This window comes from Anthonomus grandis, chromosome 13, assembly GCF_022605725.1.
Source record: "Anthonomus grandis grandis chromosome 13, icAntGran1.3, whole genome shotgun sequence".
NCBI lineage: Eukaryota > Metazoa > Arthropoda > Insecta > Coleoptera > Curculionidae > Anthonomus > Anthonomus grandis.
Genome location: NC_065558.1, coordinates 26,788,994 through 26,814,954, shown reverse-complemented (window position 1 = coordinate 26,814,954; position 25,961 = coordinate 26,788,994). Strand labels below are relative to the sequence as shown.

The 25,961-nt window shown below is 31.0% G+C and overlaps 2 protein-coding genes and 1 long non-coding RNA gene across 4 annotated transcripts; 2 read left to right on the top strand and 1 right to left on the bottom strand.

Annotated features, from left to right (window-relative positions):
- Window positions 1-595: 595 nt before the first annotated feature.
- On the top strand, window positions 596-25,961 carry LOC126744206 (uncharacterized). The gene is made up of 5 exons (XM_050451563.1): window positions 596-610; window positions 667-898; window positions 20,762-20,940; window positions 25,808-25,886; window positions 25,942-25,961. Exons 1-5 carry the CDS (start codon window positions 596-598, stop codon window positions 25,959-25,961), a joined length of 525 nt encoding a protein of 174 aa, XP_050307520.1.
- LOC126744120 (uncharacterized) lies at window positions 13,284-14,576 on the top strand. Its single transcript, XM_050451469.1, has 3 exons — window positions 13,284-13,474; window positions 13,590-13,708; window positions 13,826-14,576. The coding sequence occupies exons 1-3, from the start codon at window positions 13,399-13,401 to the stop codon at window positions 14,372-14,374; spliced, it is 744 nt and encodes a 247-aa protein (XP_050307426.1). The 5' UTR covers window positions 13,284-13,398; the 3' UTR covers window positions 14,375-14,576.
- On the bottom strand, window positions 14,955-16,404 carry LOC126744121 (uncharacterized). Of its 2 annotated transcripts, XR_007663062.1 has the most exons (4): window positions 16,179-16,404; window positions 15,918-16,093; window positions 15,697-15,824; window positions 14,955-15,469 (listed from the first exon to the last, which is right to left on the bottom strand). It is a non-coding gene; the product is annotated as an uncharacterized LOC126744121 (long non-coding RNA). The 2 variants fall into 2 exon arrangements; XR_007663061.1 differs by having other exon boundaries at window positions 15,918-16,393.

Genomic DNA, 25,961 nt, shown 5'->3' with positions numbered 1-25,961 from the left:
GAGACTGTAATCTTTAGTTTTCGAAGACTTCGAACTTACGCGTGCATGTAAAGAAGAAACATCCAGGTAATGACTTTTTTAAATGTTCTGAAAATTTTGGAAACAAAGTAATAATCAAGATAGAAATAATAACCAGATGTTCTCGTATTTTAGATAAACTAGAGGAACTGGCTCCTAAAGTAAAACAGAATAAATCTGTGGTGCAATGCTCAGCCTGCAATAAAAACTTTACCAACTTTGGTAACCTAAGACGCCATATAAAAACAAGACACCCTGGTAAGTTTTCATGATATCAAAAGATAATTTCAGCTTCTGAATAAGTGCTATATTTTTTACAGATATATTAAATACATTAGCACCTTTAAGAAAAAAAATATATAAATGTCCATATTGCCCAGAGGAGTTTGAAACATTAAAAAATGTTATCACACATAAAAAAAACACAAAACTGCTAATAAATTGAAATGTGTTTTATGTGATTACACAGGCCCATAAAGGCAAAATATTATTGGACACTATAGAACCCAACATTTTATACATATTGAGTGTGAAATTTTGAACTTTGAATCAATGGCTGATTTTCAGTCATGGAAATATGAGATTGAAAAAAGTACATGTTCTTCTTTTATCAAGAGATATGGAGTGACTAAAACAAAAATAATTTAGAAGTGCCATAGATCAGGAGAATTTAGGTCAAGAGGAACAAAGAGTCGAAAGTTAAAAATACAAGGCAGCAATAAAATAGGAGGCTACTGTCCTGCTTTGATAAGCACAGTTTTAAAAAATAATGGATGTGTTGTACGATACTGCAAAACTCACCTTGGGCATGGTCAAGATTTAGGGCATCTTTTTTTGTTCGAGTGGCAAAGGCAAAACATAGCCACCAAGATTGCTGCAAAAATCCCTTTCTAAACTATTTTGGATGATGTAAGGGATTCAGTCACTGATTCTCATCTAGAAAGGCTTCATTTACTAACAAAAAAGGACTTGTTTAACATAGAACAATGTTTTAACCTGAACAGTTCATCAGTCGACATGTGCTTTTTTAATTTCGAATCGCAGTGATTCAGAGGTTATGCAAGTATTTTTTTCATGTGTAGAAGAGATGATTTTTAAAAAACTGAAACCAAAAACATTCATGTCCGATATGGCAGAAAGCTATTATAATGCTTGGGTACGAGTAATGCTGCCAGCTCAATATAGGTAAGTCCTTAGGAAGAGCCTATAATGTTATATATAATTATAATTTTGTTTTAGATTATATTGCACATGGCATGTTGACAGGGCCTGGAGGAAGAACATAGAAAAAGTAAATGGCAAAGAGAAAAAAGTAGATAGAGGTGTAATTTATCTTGAAAAAAATAATATACAAATATTTTATTTCTCAGGTTCAAGTTTATCAAATGCTACGGGTATTGCTTCAAGAACAGGATGTCAATGCATTTACTAAATTAGTAAATGAATTTCTGACATATTGCAAAAAGGATCTAGATATTTTAGAATTTGCAAAATATTTTGAGTTACATTATCTCCCAAAAGTGGAACAGTGGGCATATTGTTACAGAATTAATTTAGGACTTAACACAAATATGCATATTGAGCGGATGCACCGTACAATAAAACATATTTATTTAAATGGAAAATTTGTTAAAAGATTAGATAAAACAATAGGAGCTGTCATGAAATTTGTAAGAGTAAAATCTTTGAGCGTTTAATTATCATTCACAAAGGTAAAGTCTCTACAAAATTAAATGATCTGAGAAACAGACACAAAAATAGTGAATCACTAGACCTAAATAATGTGATATCAAGTGAAGGAGGATGGATTGTCCCATCGTCTTCATCAAATGAAATCTATTTTATTGAGAAATTAAAATCGGACTGTTCATGCAAATTAACATGCAGTGAGTGTTCCAGCTGCTTGCATCAGTATTCCTGCACCTGCCTTGATTCAACTATCAAATGGAACATGTGTAAACATATACACTTGGTATGCAGATATTTGAAAAAACAACCACAATCTATATCAACACGAATGGAAGCACCACCAGTAGGTTAGTATGGTAGAACATTTTTTTAAATATCTACATATTTAAATAAACATTTTTATTTTATAACAGAAAATATGCTGTCAAATTATAGCGTTTTAATGAAGGTAATACTAATTACACAATATTTTTGGGTTTGGTTTTTTACATGAACTTGGTGAATGGTGTTTTATAAAAGGTGATTATTTTATTTATATTTTTCCTCTCCCTTTAACTTTTTTGGGCCACCCTGTAGAAGAAAATGGTAAATGTAAAACTTGTAGGGTTTGACTTATAGTTTCTCCACAATATATTATTAAATATACAGAGTTTTCAAGAAAGTATGAAAAACGAAAAATATATTATTTTGTAGAAGACCTGTATATCGATACCGAGAACGAATCGTCAGTCCTTGTAAGTACAATCACTTCACAAAGGCAAGAACAAAAAAACTTTGAAGAAGAAAAAAAGAAATATTTGGAACAATTATTGAGCCAGTTAAATGAAAAGATTTGCACATTTGAGGAGCTAGAGGCAACGAGGAAGTTAACTAATCCAATAATACCTACCCTAGAAGCAAGCAGTTTTCTGAGACAATTACTCCGGCTCCTCGTGGTTCCCACGGCAGAAAAAATGTTCCTGCTAATAAAAAAATTGTTGCACAAAGACGCCTGTTCTCAACAAAAAAAAAAAGTTGCCAAGAAAGAGCATGAATTGACAAAGCCATTGTCTGAAGAGTCAGATACTTTAGCATTACAAATGGTATATAATAATAATAATAATCAGTAATTTTTGTTTGTTAGAGGGCATTTTTTTAAGACTTATAATGTATCAATGTATGGCGAGCAGAATACCTTGGTGACTAAGCAGAGTTGATTAGTTTGTAAAATAAAGTCAGCAAATCAGTTAAGAAAGTTCGTTTTTTATTTTCTGCCAATATTAAATCATTAATTATTATCATTTCAGCTAATATCTGACTAGATAACATATTATAAATAGCACAATTTTTGCCTAAAGCTTTTAAGTTTATGTTTTTTTTTACGTTAAAGCCTATTTATATTTTAGGTATTTTTGCTCAAATTCTTCGAAATTCTTTACTTTGTGTCAATCAAAGATCTTGAAAGAATCATTATAAATTTTAAATAGGTAGATTAAAAATAGACATATATCTACGTATTATAATGTAGTAAGTTAAGGTCAAAACGTTGAACAAGGAAAAACGTTATTTAACGTTAAAGCCTCCCGTACACTAGCAAACTATTTCCAAACAACTTTTTAATTGCATAAATAAAACATTACTACTTAGGATACAATTTATTGTAGTTGCCAGTGTACGGGAGATATTAGATAGAGTACTTTAGATATTATAATATAATTTACTTTCATTCTCTTGCTGTTTCAACTTCCAACCTCTTAAAATAGGAGTTTGTGAAAATCCATCCTTATTATATTAATTTATAACTCCTACAGCACCAAAAATGTTTCACTATACCTACATACTATACAGGTGTTTACACTTGATCTGATATAGTACAAAATAAATTAATTTAAGGCAGGTATAACTTGCTTTAGTCTAAAAATTGCTAGATGCTAGATAGCAGAGATACAGGGTGTTTAATGTGCTCGTCGAAGTACCCTTTTTTGCTACAACTTTTTAATGACTTGTCAGATTTTAATAAAAGTTATATATGATATGCGAATTTTACCTATTAATTGAAATAATAAAACATACTAACTTTTAACACCCTGTAACTCTGCTATTTTTTTCTACTTTTGGAAAAATGCAAGTTTGGTTAATAATTACTATAGTATTAGCCGGCCACTGCTTATAATAAAATTATTTCGGATTTGGACCATAATATATACCTACAAGATTTATTAAAAGTAAAAAAAAACATTCTACAACGATTCTACGTTGTTAAAATATCGCTAATAACTTATTTATGCTATGTCTTTTAGGTTGCATAACTTCTTATTGTATCCCTGTCACGCGCAAGTCCGAAGCCTTTGCATCGAAAGTTTAGTAGGTTCCGTAGATCCTTGTTAATATTTTGTTTTGGATTTGGTCTTTAGTAATAATTTAATCACAGGATGATCGCGTCGATTTTCGTATCGGATGTAAAATATTTTGTTTGTGTTGGGATTTTTAAAAAGAGTTTTGATAAAATAATAATTACAATGGGATCCAGAGGAAAAAGAATGGTATTAGAGGTGCTAAACAATAACTCAAGGTTGAAAAATGATAATCAGATATGATCAGATATCAGATATCAATGTGTTGTAACTGTTGTGAGAATAATAATATCTCTATAATAAATGATATGATAATTATGGATGAAAATATGGAACCACTTGCAACAGATAGTTTTATTTTTGAAAACTATAATATTGACATAAGTTCAGGAGAGCTTTGTAAGGTGTTAAGTGTTAAGAAAAATGATAACGGTAATTTTTTACGATTATTGTTTATAATAAAAGGGCGAATGCTTTTATTCCACATTATAAAAATAAATTGATAAAATTTACCGATGAATTCCGTACGTCACCAGTATATTTTAAATAAGGAATTGTTTTTCCGATGTAATCGTATTTTGTAATCGATGAATAAAAGAACTCGACTATAATGGTCGATTTAAACAACTTTTAATTATTAGTCTTAGTCGGTTAAGGGCACGAACTTAAAAATATACCTGGACTGCTAATGCATATCGCCACGATACCCAAAAATGACCACTGCATGGTGGCCGCCATTTTTATAGTGGTTGTGTCCTTTTGATGTTGGTCACTCTGAAAATTTTTAGTGTTGCCAACAAAAAATATATTAAATAACGGTAATGAAGTTGACATTTGATATGTGAGTATAGCGGATTGCCTAGTTTTTAACGATTTGTAAACGACGCTTGGGTATATCGTCTGGAACAGGCGATGGATCTTTCTCCTTATTTAATACGTGAATAATGTATCACCATCTTTATTTAAAGGTATTTGGTTCAGTTTCTCAAAACCGAATTATTGTGAATTGTTGTGTTGTTTATGACAAAATAATATATAGAGTTGTTGACAGAATAATATATTTTTTCTATATAAACCCTTTATAATTACAAACCCTCATGAAATCATCTATATTTTGATTCTTATATATGGTTGTACCTATTAATGTGGAAACACTGTACATGGAAGGAAAGTAAAACTCGTAATAGTAAAAATAGAAAGAAAATAAGTGTTTTCAACTGAATTTTTAAGTAAATACAAGCAAAAATTTAAATGAATATCATGATTTTCATGGTATTAGGATTTATAAGATTCAGGATTATCAGAATGATAAAACAAATATTTTAAAGTGCACGCATCTATTCCAAGTTGATTGAAACTTTGTCTCATTTTAGGTGAGGATTACTTTCTTTCATAAATTTTAATAATATTCTTAAAGAAGTACCAGAAAAATCACAGATCTAACACAACTATCTTAAATTCTTACCAATATGTAACTTTCTATTTTGTATTTTTGTAAACATAACCTCTCAAAAACTTTAGTTGTTTTGTTTCCCTACAGCTGGCACAATTAAAATTTGTCAGAGTGACCAACATCGGAAGGATACAATCACGCACATGGCGGCCCCCTAGTAGACAAGAGGCTAAATCCCAAGTTAATTCCGTGTTTTGATTCGTCCTCGTCTTTTGATCGTCGTCGTCCTTTGATGTGGAATTGTGGTTATGTTATATTATGTTTTATTTATGTTATAGAGAATTATGAAAGAAGCTGAAAGCTGATAAAGGTTTAACATTTAATCGAAAAATTTCCGTAGTAAATAGTATAATAGTAAAAGTAAAGTAGTGTATATGTATATGTAAAATAGTGTATAGTTATAGTGTTATTAGTATTTATCCGGTCCGGTAGTTGGTTTGTGGAGTTGAGATGTTCACTTCATGTTTTGCTGTTGAGATATTAACATTAACTACACAATATTAATAATTTATTTTTTCAAGTTTTGGATTATTGCATTGCATATTACAATGGGATTAATGTGTTTGGTGTGCAACAAAGTATTCTCCAACCAATCTAATTTAAATAAACATACTAAAAATGCTCATAATCTTAAACCCAGGATATCTTCAAATTGTATGTACAAATGTTTGGAAAAAAATTGTGGTTGTTGTTTCCGACATAACATTGAATTAAAAAACCATTTAACTAATAAACATAATATTAGGATTGAAAGTGAGAAGTTGGAGTTTTCAAGCAAAGAATGTAAACTTAATTAAGTAGTTTAAAGTTTTTCAGTGAGTCAACTTAACATTTTTTTTTAGAGTTTGCGAGCTGGAAAATGTCAATAGAAAAAATTAACAAAGCAAATTATATTTTATCAAGCACATCAAAGATTAAAGGCAACCCAGTTAAATACTATTTATGTAATAGATCTGGTAAGAAAAGAATTACCATGTTTTTTTTTAAATATCTGAAGAAATTTTGAAAACTACAATGGCTGTGATATGTATTGTTTTTGAGGGGGTGTAGGTATTCTGTATTCATAATAATGATATATCCCTTTTACCTGCTGGGGTGCAACTTGTATTAAAAAAACATGTTTATTTTTTATTAATAAATTTGTTTTTGATCTCAGGAAAGGTACAAACCAAAAGCTTGAATAAAAGACTCCCAAAAAGCCAAGGGTCATGCAAGTTAAACCGTTCTTGTATAAGTATGATTAAAGTTACTGGAAAAGAAAATGTATCAGTAAACTCGATTAAAACTCATTATGGCCATGAACTTGATCTACAACATATCAGACTTCCACAGTTGGATAGAACAGTTGTAGCCTCAAAACTTACATTGGGGGTATCACCATCACGGTAAGTACATGGATATGGCATATTTTAATAAAAGTAATATAATTTTATAAATCTTTATTTTTTAGTATTTTGGATTCATATAGAGATAAAATTGATGAGGAAAATCTAAGTCATGAAGATTTAATGGAAGGATATTCAAAATGTCAAAAAAGCTTATCATATAAATATCTCAGAAGGTGTTAAACACGAGAATGATGCAGTGTCGATTTATGGGTAAAACAATGTAAAAAAGAAGAAAATTGTATTTTGTACTATAAACAACAGGGTGTGTTGGATGATAGTGATTTGTATAAGTTGGGTAGTGTAGACTTTTGATTAATTGTAATGACAGATTTTCAAAAAAACATGTTAAACAAATTTGGTAATAATATAATAGCACTAGATGGTACTCATGGCTTAAACAATTATGATTTTGAGCTTACAACTATTATGGTGGTAGATGAATTTGGAGAAAGAGTGCCAGTATGTTTTATGTTTAGTAATAGGAAGGACACTTTCATTTATGAACTTTTTTTTGATGTAGTTAAATCAAATGTAGGGTTAGTATCTGCAAAAGTATTTATGACTGACATAGTTTTAACTTTTTACAATGCGTGGTGTAGTAAAATGGAGCCTCCGAATCAACATTTATTTTGTTCGTGGCACATTGACCGTGCATGGCAACATAACTTATCAAAAATAAGTAATAAAGACAAACGTTCAGAAGTGTATAAAGTTATAAAATGTTTGCAGCAAAATACTAGTGCAGATATGTTTCCTGAATGCCTTTCTAGTTCAGTATCATAATTGCTTCTAGATGTTGAGACTCATCAATTTGGGATTTATTTTCAGAATAATTATTTGAACAATTATGAAAAGTGGGCATATTCTTTTAGGGCACATTGTGGAATAAATACAAATATGCGATTGGAGTCCATGCATAAAATCATCAAGTATTTTTACCTAGATGGAAAAAAGGTAAAAAGGTTAGATAAAAGCCTGCATGTGCTATTAAAATATGTTAGAGATAAGTCTGTGGATAGGGTTATAAAAAATATTAAAGGAAAGCACACTATTCATACTAAAAATATTTTGCTAAGACATAGAGCTGCTCTTTCGAGCAACTTTAATATTGATTTTGATAAGGATAATGAATCGATATGTTTAATTGGGGATGCATCTACCAATTAAGGCACAGGAGCAATATATTGTGTACAAAAACTTCAGACTGAAAGCTGTTGTGATTTAATTTGCAATAACTGTCAAATTTGCTACCATACTTATTCCTGCACATGTAATGATTTTTGCATTAGGAATTCCATTTGCAAACACATTCATTTTGTAGCATTGTCATATAAGAAAAGTAAAAATATGCCACAATCAGAAAATAGATTCGATGGAAGTACCTCCTGCAGCAGCTCGTCCAGAAAAAATCTTAATAATAAATTCGATGCATTAAGAGATCAATTTGCTACGCGAGTATTAAGCACGTTTACCAAGTTGCAAAATACTGATACAAATACTTTAGATGATGAAGTAATACTGCAAATTCAAAGTCATTTGGATACAGTCGATAAATTACTTGATTTGCCTACTACTTCATTTGAACCATTTGTTCCAGTCAATTGTAATAACAAGCCAACCACTAAAAAAATTAAAAAACAAAACAGATTCTTTTCAACTCAGAAAAAAAGAAAAATTAATAAAAGCATGTGCAAGAAGCCAACCGCTTCTGAAACAGTAGATATTAATGCGGATTTAAAAAGTAATTTTAAACAGTTATTTGTTCCAAGTACTTCTTCAATAGATCATAATTATTAGTTATAAACATTATACATATAAGTTATTATAGGTATTTGCTTTCGTTTATGTCGTCATCATATGAAATAATTAATTTATTTACTGTGTGAAAGAAAGAAATAAATAGGTATTTAAAATAATGGTGTTCTTTTTATTTGTTTTTGACTTTGTCATTTAATAATAGCCTTTTAATAAGTATCTATACCTAATAATATACGATCATGTTTCAGTTTGGCTTATGTTAAATATATCACATTATTACAGTAGTACGTACAGTATAGTAGGTAGAATAGCAAATAAATTGTGTAACAAATTATGATATAAAAATGATAAGAAATTTATTAGGTATTGGAATGCCAAAAATTTTGGAAATATCCTGTTTTGAACTTAGAAATTGTATGAAAATTGTACTTTTGGTCTTAGAATATCTAATGCCAGATAAACATAGCAGATACCAAAGGGGTGTTAATACTTTTGTCAGGATGGGTTGGCTTAGACAAAGGCGGGTTGTATAGTAATAATTATATTTTAATCATCATCAGTGTCAAAAATTTATTCTCGTAAATTTATACTAGATACATTTGAATAATGATAAACTAAAAAGGAAAGGACGTCTATATTTTCATAATTATTATTATTGAGCTTATAAATATTCATGGGCTCTTTTTTTATATAAGAATCGCCCAATAAAGTTGGTCGGTCTGTTTCTGGGATACCCTGTATAATAAAAGGATCAAAGATGGTCAACATATGTTAATATAAAGCGGAGCTAATAAAAAAAAAACAAATTAAATATTATTTTGGAAAATGTGTAAAAAGGACACAAAGTCAAAGTTTACAAACTTTTTACAAATTTTCTAACACATTAAGTCACTTTGAGTCTATAGACTACTTCTCTGAAAATTATTTTCTCGTCTATTAATTTATACACATTGCACTTCATTAGCTAAAATACTACGCTGGATTACCCATTTGCCCATTTTAAAAATACTGCGGATGCCTAACCTGAAAATGAATGAATGAGGCCAATGAATGACGAATAGAAAGAACCAATCAAAACATGGAATCAACTTGGGATTTAGCCTCTCGTTCTAGTAGTGGTCATTTACTTTTCATTGAATTGGCAGTCCAGGTATATTTATAAGTTCGTGGTTAAGGGTGAGAAGAAGCATGTGCGAATCTAAATATTTTCTATATGAAAATGGAAAGGTTTTTATCTATAAAGCAACTTTAAGATAATAAAATTTATGGATGGTCAAGTAGTTTCTTTTTTATTGACAATTGAATAAACAAAAATTGGAACGCAGCGTTCCCTGCATAAAAACAAACTAAATACACGTTTTTATTTAAAAAGAACATGTTTTTGATCCCTACATTCAAATGTATGTAATTTTGAGGCCTTATACTACTAAAAATGTAAAAAAACACTTCAAATTTTCCCACTTCAACTTTCTGTAACCAAATAAATGCATTACATTTTATAAAAGTGGAACAAAGCTGTTTGTTTGTTTGAGAGGCCATTAACCATCCTTTACAGGCTTTTAAACTGCAGCAAATGCGACGTTGCCGGGTTTTCGGCGTGAATTTTTCGTTTTATTTCCAGTCTTTTACGAATTGATGTTATGTCTTGGTTTTGTGGTTTTTATTTTAGTTTGCTATCGCTCTTTTTGAACGAATTATCAAATTTTAGTTTTGTCCTGTATGCATTATATTTTTTGTTTTCATTTATAATGGTTAATAAGTTAACAACATTTTTGATTTAACGCGAATCCTAGAATTGGATGAAGAACAATTCCTGACAACCTTACAAAATGCCGGTTTAGTACGGCAAAATTTGAGGTGTCCCGTTGTAAAATGCCGTCGATATTGCGTCTTGCAGAGGAGAAATTCTGTGGCCTTGGGATATATATTTTTCTGCAAAAGATGCCGCACCACCCATAGTATTTTAAAAAACACATTTTTTGAAAATACAAAAATTAATATAAAATTAACCTTATTTTTACTGTGGGAGTGGGCCTGTGGGGTTCGCTCAGGATACGCAGCCATATCAGGTGGATGCTCCAAACAGACAGTTATCCAGCAGTACCGCTTTTTCCGGGATATATGTTCATGGAAGATACTTCAGCATGATGAACTATTTCTTCTTGGTAAGTAAAAAAGACTGTTTACATTTTATTTGTTGGTTCATTTTAACAGTAGATAATTAAAATTGGAATATTTTTATTTTAGGTGGTCCAGGTCATGTTCTTCAAATCGACGAGTCAGTTATGACCAAAAGAAAATTTAATGTTGGTCGAGTAGTGCCACAGAAATGGGTGTTAGGAATGTATGATGTTACTTGATATACTTGATATACTTTACTATGTATGTTACTTAAAAAAAGGATTTTGTGTATTCGTACCAAATCGCTCAGCCGAAACACTAAATGAACTCATAAAGAAGCATGTTTTACCAGGAGGTGAGATATGGACAGACTGCTGGAGGGGGTATAAAGACCTGTCATATTTGGATGGAGTTTCTCCCTATATACACAAGACAGCGAACCATTCTCAAAACTTCGTTAATCCGGAGACAGGAGTTTGCACCAACCACATTGAGGGGTACTGGTCCTGTGTAAAGCAGTATATGCGACGATTGGGAGTTATTCAATCTCCCTTCGTTGCTGAATACCTGGACCAGTATATATGTGGAAGGGGAATTTTGGCAATACAGCTCCAGAGAGATTTTCCAATACGATATTGCATATTACTGAAAAATATCGTTTTTAGTTAATTTTTTTTTTTTTTTTTTGATAATTATGACCTTATTTCTTCACAATTACATAATTGTTTATACAGATTTAATAATAATAATATATTTAATTATTGTTAATACATTTTTATATATTATATATACAGGGTGTCTCACGACGAATAGACGCGATTGATATCTCAGAAACTAATTTTTCAAAAATTTTGAAAATTTGGCAACATGGTACAGTCGATGGGGGCCACACAACTAAAATATTTTGACAGTTGTGACGTTTCCGGTTATACCGGAAATAGGTGTCAACTTCGTTATTTTAAATAGAACACCCTGTATATTTTTACATTTTTGGCTTCTACGTGAAATTCCAGGTATATTTTGTGTATAATATCCTATACCTAAGTGTAACCGTTTTTGAGATATTTTTAATTTCATGTGAAAAACTATGTTTATAAGCCCTAACATAATTACCGATCACTCCCTTTTAGTAGCCTTTATTTATTGGTTAGTTTCGGTTTTATTTTAAAGGAAGGACCACTTTAAAAGACTATTTTAATATTTGGCTTAAAACAAGATATAGGGGGGTCAAAAACTAGCATTAAAAATTGAAATGAAAAAATCATTAAAAGTCAATTTTTTTAAATGGAAACCCCCTATTTTTATAATTTTTTCATAAAGATAATTAAAAATAAGGTTAACTTTATATAAGGTTATCTAGTCCAAAAATTGATAGTTTCCGAAATATTGACAGTTTAAATTTGGCCTAATGTTAAAAGCCGTATATTTGCACGGTACACGTGTCAAGGATTGTTGATTAGTTGACCATGATGATTGTCATAGTAACCGCTGCAAGCAACAGTAAGATAATGGATTATAATAGAAATGTACACTTTTTAATTAAATTATACATTAAATAACACTTTTACGAAGAAAACTTAAATAGCAAGTCACTTATAAATTTGATGCATATAATCCATTATCTTACTGCCGCTTTCAGCGGTTACTATGACAACCGTCATGATCAACTAATCAACAATCCTTGACCTGTGTACAACTATACGGCTTTTAACATTAGGCCAAATTTAGTTGCCAATACTTCAAAAACTATCAATTTTTGGACTAGATAACCTTATATAAAGTTAACCTTATTTTTAATTATCTTTATGGAAAAATTATAAAAATAGGGGGGTACTATTTAAAAAAATTGACTTTTAATGATTTTTTCATTTTAATTTTTAATGCTTGTTTTTGACCCCCCTGTAACGTTTTTTTAGTTAAACATTAAAATAATCTTTTAAAGTGGTCCTTCCTCTCAAATAAATCAAAACTAACCAATAAATAAAGGCTACTAAAAGGGAGCAATCGGTAATTATGTTAGGGCTTATAAACATAGTTTTTCACATGAAATTAAAAATATCTCAAAAACGATTACACTTAGGTATAGGAAATTATACACAAAATATACCTAGAATTTCGCGTGGAAGCCAAAAATGTAAAAATATACAGGGTGTTCTATTTAAAATAACGAAGTTGACACCTAATTCCGGTATAACCGGAAACGTCACAACTGTCAAAATATTTTAGTTGTGTGGCCCCCATCGACTGTGCCATGTTGCCAAATTTTCAGAATTTTTGAAAAATGAGTTTCTGAGATATCGATCGCGTCTATTCGTCGTGAGACACCCTGTATATCCCCGGGGAGGGCCGGGGTAGAATAGCCCTCCGGTACGCTCTGCCTGTCGTAAAAGGCAACTAAAAGAGCCACCTCTTTGGTGGTAGATGTTGTCCACTTCCATCGCCCGGTTCAATACCACCACATAGGCGGCGTAAAGTGGTTCCATAGAACTCACGTTTCGCCGCCATGTCGTTGTGTCCGGTTTCCAAAGGGGAAATGGAGAATGGCGGTCTCCCGAGACCGCTAATAAACCTGATATGTCGGATGTCAGAAGGGTCAGTGATAAGTAGGCATTTTTTGCAATTTGTTTATGTTTGAAAAATGTTCGGAATGAAGCAAATTAATTTAAATGGTATAATGATTGAAGTTGATGAGGACACAGCGTCCATGCTAGAAAGTAAGTATTGTGTAGAACGTAAGTGGTTGAAAAGGAATGATAAAATAATTTCACAATAGTTTATGTTTATGTAAAAATCCACTATAAGGTGCTTAAGGTTTGATTTTTATTACAGGGGACTTAGTATTTAGAGAAAATTATGAGAAAGCAGTAAGGAAACAGCTTAATTTATCTGAAATTTTGAGAGACGATGAGGGCAATGCAATAAACAACTCTCAGAACAATGCTTATAAAGTAAGTACTATTTATTTTTATTTATTTCATTGGGTACTGTTAAAGCCATGCTCTCTTGGAAAAGGTTGTTTTTTAATAACATATATTAGTAATGTAATTTTGTAATATAATTTTTAGGAAAATAAGACTGAATTAGTACCTGAGGATACACAATTGGTTTGGTGCTCTAAGAAACCTTCTCCAAGAGATATTCAAGCTACCTATACCTTTTTAGAATTAAGAGCAAAATATGCCAGTGAATTTGATGATAAAAAAAACACAAAAAATACAATATGGCAGAAAATAGTTATAGAAATGAACAATAACAACTTTTTTGTTGGCCTCGGGTCAGAGGCAACCGAGAGGTGCAGAAAAAAAATTGCAAATCTGCAAAGTGCTTATATGAAATATCAAGATGAGAGAAGAAAGACTGGTCAAGGAAAAGTGCAGAAACCCCCTTTTTATGATGAGCTTGATCAAATCTTGGGATCCAAAGATAAAGTTACCCCTTCAATATTAATAGACAGAGTCTCAGTAAATAATATAAATCCAACTGTATTTGAACCAGTAGCCGGACCATCCACTGAGCAAGAGAATAAAAGGCCCAATAAATATGAGTCAGTTAAGACAACTAGCAAACCAGATCAAAATGTTGAAAAGAATAAATTACTAAAAGAGCTTATTTAGTTAAAAAAAAAACAGACAGTGAAGAACGAAAAGGTGAGATAGCACGTATGTTTTCCTATTTGGAGACTACTGCAGCTCAACGCTATGATATAATTATGGCCCTTTTAAAGAAAAAAGAAAATAAAAAAAGGAAGGCACATGACTCAACTTCTGATAGTGATTAGTCCTATATGTGCCTTATTATTCTATTTATTGGGTTCTATAAACAATGTGTTAAACAATATGTTAGATAAAAGTAATTTAGTTTGAATTTATTAGGTTCTATAAAAAATGTGTTTATTAGATAAAAGTTTAGATTTTCAGTCTTTTCATATAAAATATGTTTCCTTTGTATCACACACATATTTTATAGCTTTTGAGTAAGATTTACCTAAAATGTTTGTTTTTTCAATGGTTGTGAGTTTATTTTTCATTTGTTCCTATATTTAATCTACTATATATCCTTATTTAATATGTACATATTATATGCTATGAATAATTCATCACTAATTTTTTATTTAAGAAGATATAGAAATATTATTTATTATCCATTAACCCATATTTAATGCAAACTTATTTATCCTAAGATATAAATAAAAGATTTTGTAAATTCTATTTATATTTATTTTCTTAATTTGTCCTATATTTTTTTCAAACATTAATATCAACATTTATATCTTAACTGTTTAAAATTTAACATAATTTACATTAACCGTTCTATCTTATTCTACTTATCTACATTGATTTTTAACATGTTGCTAATTACACTTTTGTACACTTCTAACATTTCTTCTTTAGACAAAAAGGTCACAAATTTGCTCTCTCTTATAAAATCCAAGATTCTCATTTTGAATTTGGATTAATATACCAACTTCATTGTCATTATCATTTTCATCTATTTCACCAGTCCATTCATCCAGGTTTTCATAACAGTAATTGTGCAAGACACAGCATGCAACAATGATTTTTGTTGCCTTTTTAGGACAATTTACATTTATATATTTTAATATTCTCCACCGTCCTTTTAATATACCGAATGTGTGTTCAACTGGAATTCTAGTTTTACTGTGTTTTAAGTTGTGCATAGTTTTCCTTTGATTCAAATTTCCATAGTCTCTAAGAAAGAAATAACATAAAATAGAAGCTGCTATGCCATGGCATTACACTTTTATAAAAGGTAAAAAACACGAAATCTACAGCATCGTGTTTTTTACCTTTTATAAAAGTGTATGACCAGCATCTTTGGGATAATGGATGAGTTTTTCGAGTTAAATCATGGCATTACAGTTTATTTAAAAAAATATATGTTCACAAAAATGAAATTAAAATTATTTTATACTTACTTAAAAGGCGTCAACAACCAACCTAAAAGTGGATAAGCCTTGTCACCTAAAATATGGTAGTCTTCTAAAGGATAATATTTTTGGATATTTTCTTGTGTTTGTAAGAACAACTTACTATTATTAAAAATCTAAAAGAATTAAGTAACACAAAATTTAAATGAAATATTACACAACTAAAATACATCATTTTTTTTTTGTAAATATTACAGCTGGCAATGTACCCTAGAGTCAGGAACTGAACCCGGAAATCCAACATTTATATTTGTAAATATCCTTTTAGCAGTAACAACAGGTTGCATCTTTATGCTATGGTTTGAATTTTTATCAATATAGCTATCTTGCTGTTTCAGGGGAGCCTTGAAATTTATATTGCAGCCATCAATAGCTCCAATCACCCCTTTAAAAAATATAATAAAAAAGGTGATAAAATAATGTCAAAAAACCCAATGCAAAATCAGTTATTTAAAACCATATATTAATACCTGGATAACCACAAATTTCCCTAAATTGTTGTTCAATGGTCAACCACTCTTCTTCATTCGGCCATGAAATAAATTTTTGGTAATAAACCCACAAGCCTTTCTAATAATATATTAGCATAGTGATGAGCTGTGGAACAAGCTACATCAAACCGATCAGAAATTGAAGTTAATGTATCGCCCTTTCCAAGCCACCACAGGGTGATTAGAAGACTCTTTTCAGGTCCCACAGGCACACTTATACACTTTTGCTATGTCATAATTTCTGATACAATGATACAATTTCTAATAGTTTATAGAATGATCGTTTTTCCATTCGAAATAACATGTAAAAGTCTATATCTAGATATAAATGTATCCAGTCTTCCCTATACAGGGTGCCTCCGATTAAGTCGGCACTATTGGTATCTTTGTTAATATTTAAGATACAGGGTCGGTTAAATTAGCAAACTAGTAGGCTTTTTTCTGTTGATTAAAATGGTGAAAACAGAAAAAAAATTTGAACATCGCGTTTTCGGGAAAATGTGAAAAATGTACTTTTGTTAAATGGGATCCCCTATATATTTTTACATAAATCAAAAGATAATAATTTTCTTAATAAAAAAGTTTATTTACACTAATAGCCTAAACCTAAAAATAACAAAGTTATGGCGATATTAATAATTTTGTCAAATTTAGGCAAGTTGGCCCTGAACTTTTTGAGAGCAAAACAAATAAATCATTGTTTGAATAATAAAATGACAGTAGCCGTAGAGATTTTATTAAATAAAGAAATACTGACAGTTACATGTTAGCAAAGTTTGTGATTTTTGTAAAATCTAAATTAGTAAAATGCCTTTTATGCATATTGAAAAATGTGATATGTTAGAATGTTACCTTGTATGTCGAAAAAATAGTGACAGAGCGCTAGAAGAGTACCGCCAGAGATTCCAGACTCGTAACTTGCCAAACCGTAGATAGTTTTTAATTATCTACAGAAAATTTAGAAGTAACGAAAACGTGTTTAAAAGAACTAGAAGAAGGAACCAATTTATAGTAAGCGAGGATGTTGAAATTTCTATTTTGGCATATTTTGAAGCTCATATGGAAAATTTAGCAAGAGCTTACGGTGTGAGCTTAGTAACAATTTGGCGGGTCTTAAAGAAACACAAATTTGTGCCATATAAGTATCAACCAGTACAAACATTGTTGCCTGGCGATAACCAAAGAAGATTTGCTTTTTGCAACTGGTTACGTAATGTATATGAAGCTAATGATAATATTTTAAACCGTATAATTTGGAGCGACGAAGCTAATTAAAAAAAAAAGGTATGTTTAACCGTAAAAATTTACACTATTGGTCCCAAGAAAATATTTTCCTTACTGATCCCAGAAATCCTCAAAATCAATTTAGTATAACCGTTTGGTGCGGCTTAATGGGAGCCAAGTAATAGGACCTGTGTTTTATGATGGCACTTTGACTGGAAGGAGATATGTTGATCACATATTATCTGGAGCGCTGGAAGATTATTTGGATAATGTTAACTTGGAGAGACGGCAACAAATCTATTTTCAACAGGATGGAGCACCTCCCCATCAACTAAATGATGAAAGAATATTACTTAATAGACTGTTTGACGATAAATGAATTGCGACACGTGGCCCGATTCGTTGGCCACCTTGGTCACCAGACCTAACCCCTCTAGATTTTTATTTTTGGGGTTACATAAAAAATGAAGCGTATAAAAAAAAATACAGAACTGTTGATGAACTTCAAACACATATTAGGCAAATAATTGGATCAATAGATAGAAGATCAATCTTAAAAGCTACAAGACGTGTGCTTAAGTGTGCTCAGAAATGTATTGAGCAAAATGGCGATGTTTTTGCTCATTTATTGTACCTTAGTAGTTTTTCTTGATGTTATTTATATTTATTTCAAAGCCAACTTAATTTTGAAGCCAAGCCTAAATTTGACAAAATTATTAATATCGCTATAACTTTGTTATTTTTAGGTTTAGGCTATTAGTCTAAATAAACTTTTTTATTAAGAACATTATTATCTTTTGATTTATGTAAAAATATACAGGGGATTCCAAAGTACATTTTTCACATTTTCTCGAAAACGCGATGTTTAATTTTTTTTCTGTTTTCACCATTTTAATCAACAGAAAAAATCCTACTAGTTTGCTAATTTAACCGACCCTGTATCTTAAATATTAACAAAGATACCAATAGTGCCGACTTAATCGGAGGCACCCTATATATGGATCTGGAATGATTTGCTCTGGATATTAGGGCTGATTCCAGAAATAGGTATTGTAGATGAAGACGTCCTCTTCCTAGTAAAGAAAAAAAACGCTAAAACAATGCTTTCGATAAGTTGTTCTTCTAAACGCAGCAAAATGAACACGACGATTTCCCGATGGTGGTCGCACATGTTTTGTATCAGTCTCCTCTCAGTTCATATTAATTTTTTTCTCATAGATAAAATTTGTTTTGAAAATGAATTTAATACTCATATCAATCTAGCAAATGTTTAGACTCTGACAGCTATTAGACATGACGTCATTCGAGCGCAACCATATGATGACGTAACGCTTAAGACATTGTAAGGCAACCTAGTAAGACGCTTACTCGCTAAAATATGGCTATAATAAGGACATTCATTTTCTTTATGTTACGGTTTCCTATAGCTCTAAATATGATAAATGTAAAGAATCTTTTACATCAAAACGGATGTTGTTACAACACTGTAGGTAATATAGGAATATTGAAAAAGTCAGTATTTCAAAGTTCGTCTGTGATGTCTGCCACAAAGTTTACTCTTTAAAAGGATCCCTATATAGGCATATCAGGCAAGTACATCTGAAGTAGAATGCCCCAGAACCAGAATAAGATCGTCAAATCAGACTGAAACAAGTTCTTCTGTAAATTATTATGAATGTTATCATTGTGGCTTAAAATTGTTAAAGCACACTAAACACCTTCAACCACTATTACAAATGGAAAAAGCCATACTTGTTAATTGTGTGTCTGAGGCTTAAGGGTTTAAAAATATAGGTTAAAAAAATATATATATATGCAAGAAAGGATTTTTTGGGTTATAAAAATATATATAGACAAATATTTCTTAAGAAAAAGTTATTGTCAATGAAAATGAAGGAAACTGATAGTTTAGGCAAATTTATAGAAGAATTTGAAGGTATAATTAGGCAGCTAAAGGACGCAAGAACTGAAATGAGCCAGGAGAATGTGAGTTGCAGTTTATTTTTAAGTTTACCTTCATCTTTTGAGACAGTTGTTACAATGCTAGAAAATATTCCAGATTTAAGTTTCGAGTTGGTAAAGTCTAAATTACTAGCTGAATATGAGAAACGAGAGTTAACTGGGTCATTAAGTAATGCTGCAAGATCTGTGGCGAGTGGTTCAACAGCATTTGTTGCTCATGGCAATTGTTTTAAATGTGGGCAACCAGGGCATTTCAAGAGGCAATGTACAAAAGGCAACACATATGATGGGGGCAATCAAAAACAAAGAATGGGGTTTCAAAGAGGCAGAGGTACACATAGAGGCAGATCAAGACCAGTATGGAGTAATCGAGGCTATAGAGGCCAATATGGGCACTACAACCAACCCAGAGGGCAGTTTCATGGCAGTTATGCGGATAAGGATACTTCAAGAGGTGACCATCAATCAAACGAGGCAGCAAATGTGGAATAAAGTGTAAAGATGAGGTTTTTCAGAAGTTTAAAGAATACAAAAGGTGGGTTGAGAGTAAGTTTTTAAATAATAAAGTAGCAAAGTTAAGATGTGATAATGGTGGGGAGTATAGTTCAAGGGAAATTGTGGAATATTGTAAAGAACAAGGGGTAATTTTAGATCATACTTGTCCTTATACCCCACAATAGAATGGAAAAGCTGAAAGGAAAAATAGAAGTCTTGTAGAGAGAGCTAGGGCTATTTAGCAGATTCAGGGTTATCTAAGGAATTTTGGGGTAAAGTAACATTTTATTGCAATTATGTAATGAATAGAGGTTTATCAACAGGTTTAGGTAATGTCACTCCATGCGAAATGTGGAATGGTGTAAAACCAAATATAAGTAACTTTAAAACATTTGGTTGTACAGCATATAGGCATATTCCGAAGGAGTTAAGGACTAAGTTTGATTTCAAGACAGAAAAATGTGTTATGTTAGGTTATGCACCTATAGGTTATAGGATTTAGAGCTTAGATAGACAAAAATTAGTTATTAGTAGGGATGTAGAATTTGATGAAAATAGTTTTTATTTTAAAAAGGAACAACCAATATTAGATGTAAATGGTAATGAAGGAATTCAAGATGAATTACAAAGCAATGAAAAACAAGAAAACAAAAGAGAAAATAGAACAGACAAAATGACAGAGATAACAAAATACTATGATTCAGACGAATATGAGTATAATTATCAAGAAAAAAATGAGGCAAATCAAAATTATGACAACACAGAGGATAATAGACAACATAAAAGATCTGTAAGAATACCAAAGAAATATGAAGAATATGAGTTGTATATGGCTTTTGATGCCAATGCTTTCATAGAAAATACACCAAATTCATATACAGATATAGAAAACAGGAAGGACAAAGATAAGTGGTTTAATGCAGTAGCGAGAGAGCTTAAGTCAATAGAAGATAATAACACATGGAAAGAGGTGGAAGAACCAAAAGACATTAATATTCTCGACACAAAGTGGGTATTTACACATAAAATTCTGGAAGATAAAGAAGAAGACAAGTACAAGGCAAGATTAGTTGTCAGAGGGTTTGCTCAAGAAATAGATGAAAATTATATTGATTTATACTCACCAGTTGCAAAATTGGTTACAATAAGAGCGCTTTTGTTAACAGGCAATCAAAACCAATTTTATTTTTTACAGCTAGATGTGAAGTCAGCGTTTTTAAATGCATATTTAACTGATGATGTATACAGGGTGTTTCACTTTTTTGTAGCAGGACTTTAACAGTATTTAGAAAAATTAATTTTAAGGTAGGTTTCTCATATAAATATTGATCGTCAAACTTTTTGTTTCTGAGATACAGGACGTCAAAGTTTCCCAAAAAAAAAAGTTTTTATTTTTTAATATCCGAACTATCAAAGATATTGAAATCAAAATTGGTATAAACAATTCTAGGATGAAGGGTCATAATCGTAAATAATGTCATGTTTCTACGTTGGCCAGTGGCGGAGATATGACTAATTAATAATGTTAATGTGACTAAAAAAGTAGCACGCCACTGGATTAAGTCGATTAAATGATCATTTTTAAATAGTGCATTTAATTGTAAACAAAAATGCCCTCTTGATATTTTTTCGTATCTGACTCCGTCTTCTCCTCAAATTGGGTTGTAAAAATCACTTAAGATTTGAAAATAAATTTATTTCAACCGTTTAATAAATCGCAACAAATACTTATAACTTATTTATAACAAACAACAGATTACAAGAACACAACAAACAATTAACAAATTTAAAGAAGGTGTTCGAAATGTGAACCATTTTCTGCAATACATAATTCACATCGACGAATAACCGAACGTGAAATGTTATTTATATTAATTTATTTTAATAATTTGAATAGTGTGCCATGAAATAAAAACAGTGTCATAAAATGTAAATGTCATATTAGTATTATCGTGTCAAATTGCAATTGCGTTTTCAAAAAGTGTTATTTGTTTATTTCTTCTTATCGTTTTTGTGCCAAAATGCCATTTATGTTTTCAAATCAAGAGTTAGCGGATATCCACTTTATTTATGGGGTTGCAAATGGAAACTCCGCAGAAGCAGCCCGAGAATATATGCGCAGATATCCGATTAGAAGGCATCCACATCCTTCTGTATTTGTAAGAGTCCATCGACGAATTATTGAGAATGGTCTAGGCAATGTACGAGGAAATAAAAATAATGTAAATTTTCGAATAGAGAGAAATAGGCAACAAATTTTGCGTGAGTTCAACAGAGATCCTACAACAAGTATTAGAAGAGTTTCCGCTGGTTTAGGAATTTCAGCGTCCCATGTTTACCGAGTGTTAAGACGGGATCATAGACGTCCATATCATTTGCAGCCTGTTCAGGGATTACAACCAGGAGATGAAGAACAAAGAACTGCATTTTGTCGTTGGATTCTTAATGCAGCTAATAATACTCCAGGTTTTTTAAATAACGTGTTGTGGAGCGATGAGTCGTGCTTCACTCGGCGTGGAGTGGTCAATTTCCATAATCAGCACATTTGGGCGCATGAAAATCCACATGGAATTCGACCAAGAAACTTCCAGCATGAATTTAGTGTTAATGTCTGGATTGGTATTTATGACAATCGACTTTTTGGACCATATTTTTTGCCACCACGAGTAAATGCTGCAGCCTTCTTGGAATTTTTAGAACGGGAGCATGCGAATATGTGGGAAGATATTCCTTTAAATTTAAGGAGACGGAGTTGGTTCCAGCTTGACGGTTGTCCTGCGCATTATGGGAGAATTGTGCGAAACTGGTTGGATACCCATTATCCAGAAAGATGGATGGGTCGTGGAGGGCCAGTAGCGTGGCCTCCACGATCCCCAGACTTAAACCCCTTAGACTTTTCAGTATGGGGATTTTTAAAAGAAAGAGTGTATGCGACACCTGTTCCAACAAGGGATGACCTTATAAATAGAATTAGGATTGCTTGTAATGAAATAGTACCATTTTTAAATAACATTTCACGTTCGGTTATTCGTCGATGTAAATTATGTATTGCAGAAAATGGTTCACATTTCGAACACCTTCTTTAAATTTGTTAATTGTTTGTTGTGTTCTTGTAATCTGTTGTTTGTTATAAATAAGTTATAAGTATTTGTGGTATTGTTCTATGTTGCGATTTATTAGACGGTTGAAATAAATATATCTTCAAATCTTAAGTGATTTTTACAACCCAATTTGAGGAGAAAACGGGGTCAGATACGAAAAAATATCAAGAGGGCATTTTTGTTTACAATTAAATGCACTATTTAGAAATGATCGTTTAATCGAGTTAATCCAGTGGCGTGCTACTTTTTTAGTCACATTAACATCATTAATTAGTCATATCTCCGCCACTGTCCAATGTAGAAACATGACATTATTTACGATTATGACCCTTTATCCTAGGATTGTTTATACCAATTTTGAACTCAATATCTTTGATAGTTCGGAAATTTAAAAATAAAAACTTTTTTTTTTGGGAAACTTTGACGCCCTGTATCTCAGAAACAAAAAGTTTGACGATCAATATTTATATGAGAAACCTACCTTAAAATTAATTTTTCTAAATACTGTAAAAGTCCTGCTACAAAAAAGTGAAACACCCTGTATATTTATTTTCCTGAAGGGACTAAAGCAGTAAACTCTAAAGTTTTAAAATTAAATAAATCGCTATACGGGTTACGTCAATCATCCAGATGTTGGAACGATGAAATTAACAATTTCCTATTGACTATTGGATTTTACAGATCAGAAAGCGATTACTGTCTTTACATTTTTAATGATAAGTCTAAAACTATATATTTACTAATATACGTTGATGATATGATTTTAACAGGAAATGATTTGATATTATTAAATAAAATTAAAGATCAACTAATGAATAAATTTGTTATAAAAGATAAGGGATTTTTAAAGGATTTTTTATCATTGGAAATTTTGTATGATCGTGACAAAGGGAATTTACTTATTCATCAGTCAAAGTACATTGATAAAATTTTGAGAAAATTTAATATGCATTATTGCACAGTTTCAAATTTGCCAATCGATCCTAAGTTAAACATTAGTATTTGTAACAATAATACTAAAGCTGATAATACTAAGAAGCCTATCCGAGAGTTAGTAGGATGTCTTATGTACTTGATGCTGGGTAGTAGACCTGACATTTCCTTTTGTGTTAATTATTTTAGTCGTTTTCAAGACAAAGCATCTGAGCAGGTATGGATTAATTTAAAGAGAGTGTTAAGATACTTAAAAGGTACCGCAAATGTAGGGTTAGAATATAAAAGAAATGAAAGTGATAAAACTTTATGTTGTTTTGTGGATTCGGATTGGGGAAGCGATAAAAGTGATAGGAAATCAGTGATGGGATATACTTTTAAAGTGTTCGGTAATACATTGATGTAGGTTACTAGAAAACAAAACTGTGTTACTTTGTCAATTACAGAAGCTGAGTTAGTAGCACTTTGCTCTGCTGTATGTGATGGACTTTGGTTAAAGAAACTATTTTTATATTTAGGTTTTAATTTTAGTAATGTAACATTTTTTGAAAATAATCAAGGTTGTATAGCCCTTGTTAAAAATCCTTCAAATAACAAGAGAGTCAAACATATTGATCTTAAGTTTAAGTTTGTGTGTGACTATTATAATAAGGGTATAATATCTGTAATTTACGTTAGCAGCGAAGATCAACAAGCAGATATTTTAACTAAGGGTTTGTCTAATGTATTTTTTAATAGATTTAAGGTTCTTTTGGGGTTGCAGGTATTTAGCGAAGGGGGATGTTAAAGCACACTAAACCCCTTCAACCACTATTACAAATGGAAAAAGCCATACTTGTTAATTGTGTGTCTGAGGCTTAAGGGTTTAAAAATATAGGTTAAAAAAAAATATATATGCAAGAAAGGATTTTTTAGGGTTATAAAAATATATTTTTTGACTGGCGGCTAGCGACACCGTTCCACTTTGGCTGGGTCATTGCGCGCATGACATTCGTGTTCCTCTCTTCTCTTCTGTCGTTCATTGTTCATTCCGTTTTCCATACATTAAGGTTAGAACTATATTTTTGTTTGTGTTTTAACTGTTTTATGCTTTTGCCTTTGAGAGTTATAAATTTTGGTTCTGTTTCTTCCTATATAAAAATTATTAATTCAGTAATATATTTATTATTACTGATTTAAATTAATGGTGAAAATAGACAATAATAATACAACGTGCAATATTTGCAATAAAAAATTTGGTGAAAAGTATAATTTACGAGCAAATGTAAAAAAATTTCATCCAGGTGAGAAAAAATGTTATTTTCTTTAAAGGAAGTCTCGGTATTAAATCTATTTTTGTCTTATCGTAGATAAATTAGGAGACCTGGCTCCTCTGAAAGCCTATAAATGTTCTGCAGTATGTAACAGGTGTAATAAAACTTTCGTAAAATACTCCAATCTAATGCAACATGTCAGGCAATTTCATCCAGGTAAATAAATATATTAATATTATTATTCTTTATTTCATACACCTATTTTTTTTCAATTTTTAGATCAAATTAATGAACTTACTAAACCAAAGACTTTGTATACTGATATTAAGTTTAGATTTTTATTTCTTTTTTATATACTTGTGATAAAGGTGATAAACATTTTTCACATTTACGGCATTTTAATTATCATAAGAAATTACATAATAAAGATAACAATCTAGATAACAGTAGTCTTTTAAAGTGCTTCTTATGTAAAGATGAAGGTACTGACATTAAATATACTACCAAATTAACTTTGTATGAGCACTATAAAATAAGACACGACATAACCATAAAAATAGAAGTGCTTTATTTTAATCATAATGAAGAATTTGATACTTGGAAAAAAAAAGAAGAAAGTAAAACAAATGAATTATTTGTAAATAATCATGGGAATTACCAAACTACAGATGGTACAAAGGTCACCACCTATGCTTGTCACCGCTCAGGCTTTTACAAAGGTAAAGGAAACAATAAAAGAAATTTAAAGACCCAAGGGTCAAAAAAAATTAGTAGGTACTGTCCCGCAACTATGA

Excerpts from the sequence above, each read along its gene's own strand:
- LOC126744120 (XM_050451469.1), top strand. The coding sequence starts at position 13,399 with ATGTTCGGAATGAAGCAAATTAATTTAAATGGTATAATGATTGAAGTT. Across the intron at positions 13,475-13,589 it reads CACAGCGTCCATGCTAGAAA|GGGACTTAGTATTTAGAGAA; the intron begins GTAAGTATTGTG and ends TTTTTATTACAG. Across the intron at positions 13,709-13,825 it reads CTCAGAACAATGCTTATAAA|GAAAATAAGACTGAATTAGT; the intron begins GTAAGTACTATT and ends TATAATTTTTAG.
- LOC126744206 (XM_050451563.1), top strand. Across the intron at positions 899-20,761 it reads AGCCACCAAGATTGCTGCAA|ATATAGAAAACAGGAAGGAC; the intron begins AAATCCCTTTCT and ends ATTCATATACAG. Across the intron at positions 20,941-25,807 it reads AAGAAGAAGACAAGTACAAG|AATAATCATGGGAATTACCA; the intron begins GCAAGATTAGTT and ends GAATTATTTGTA.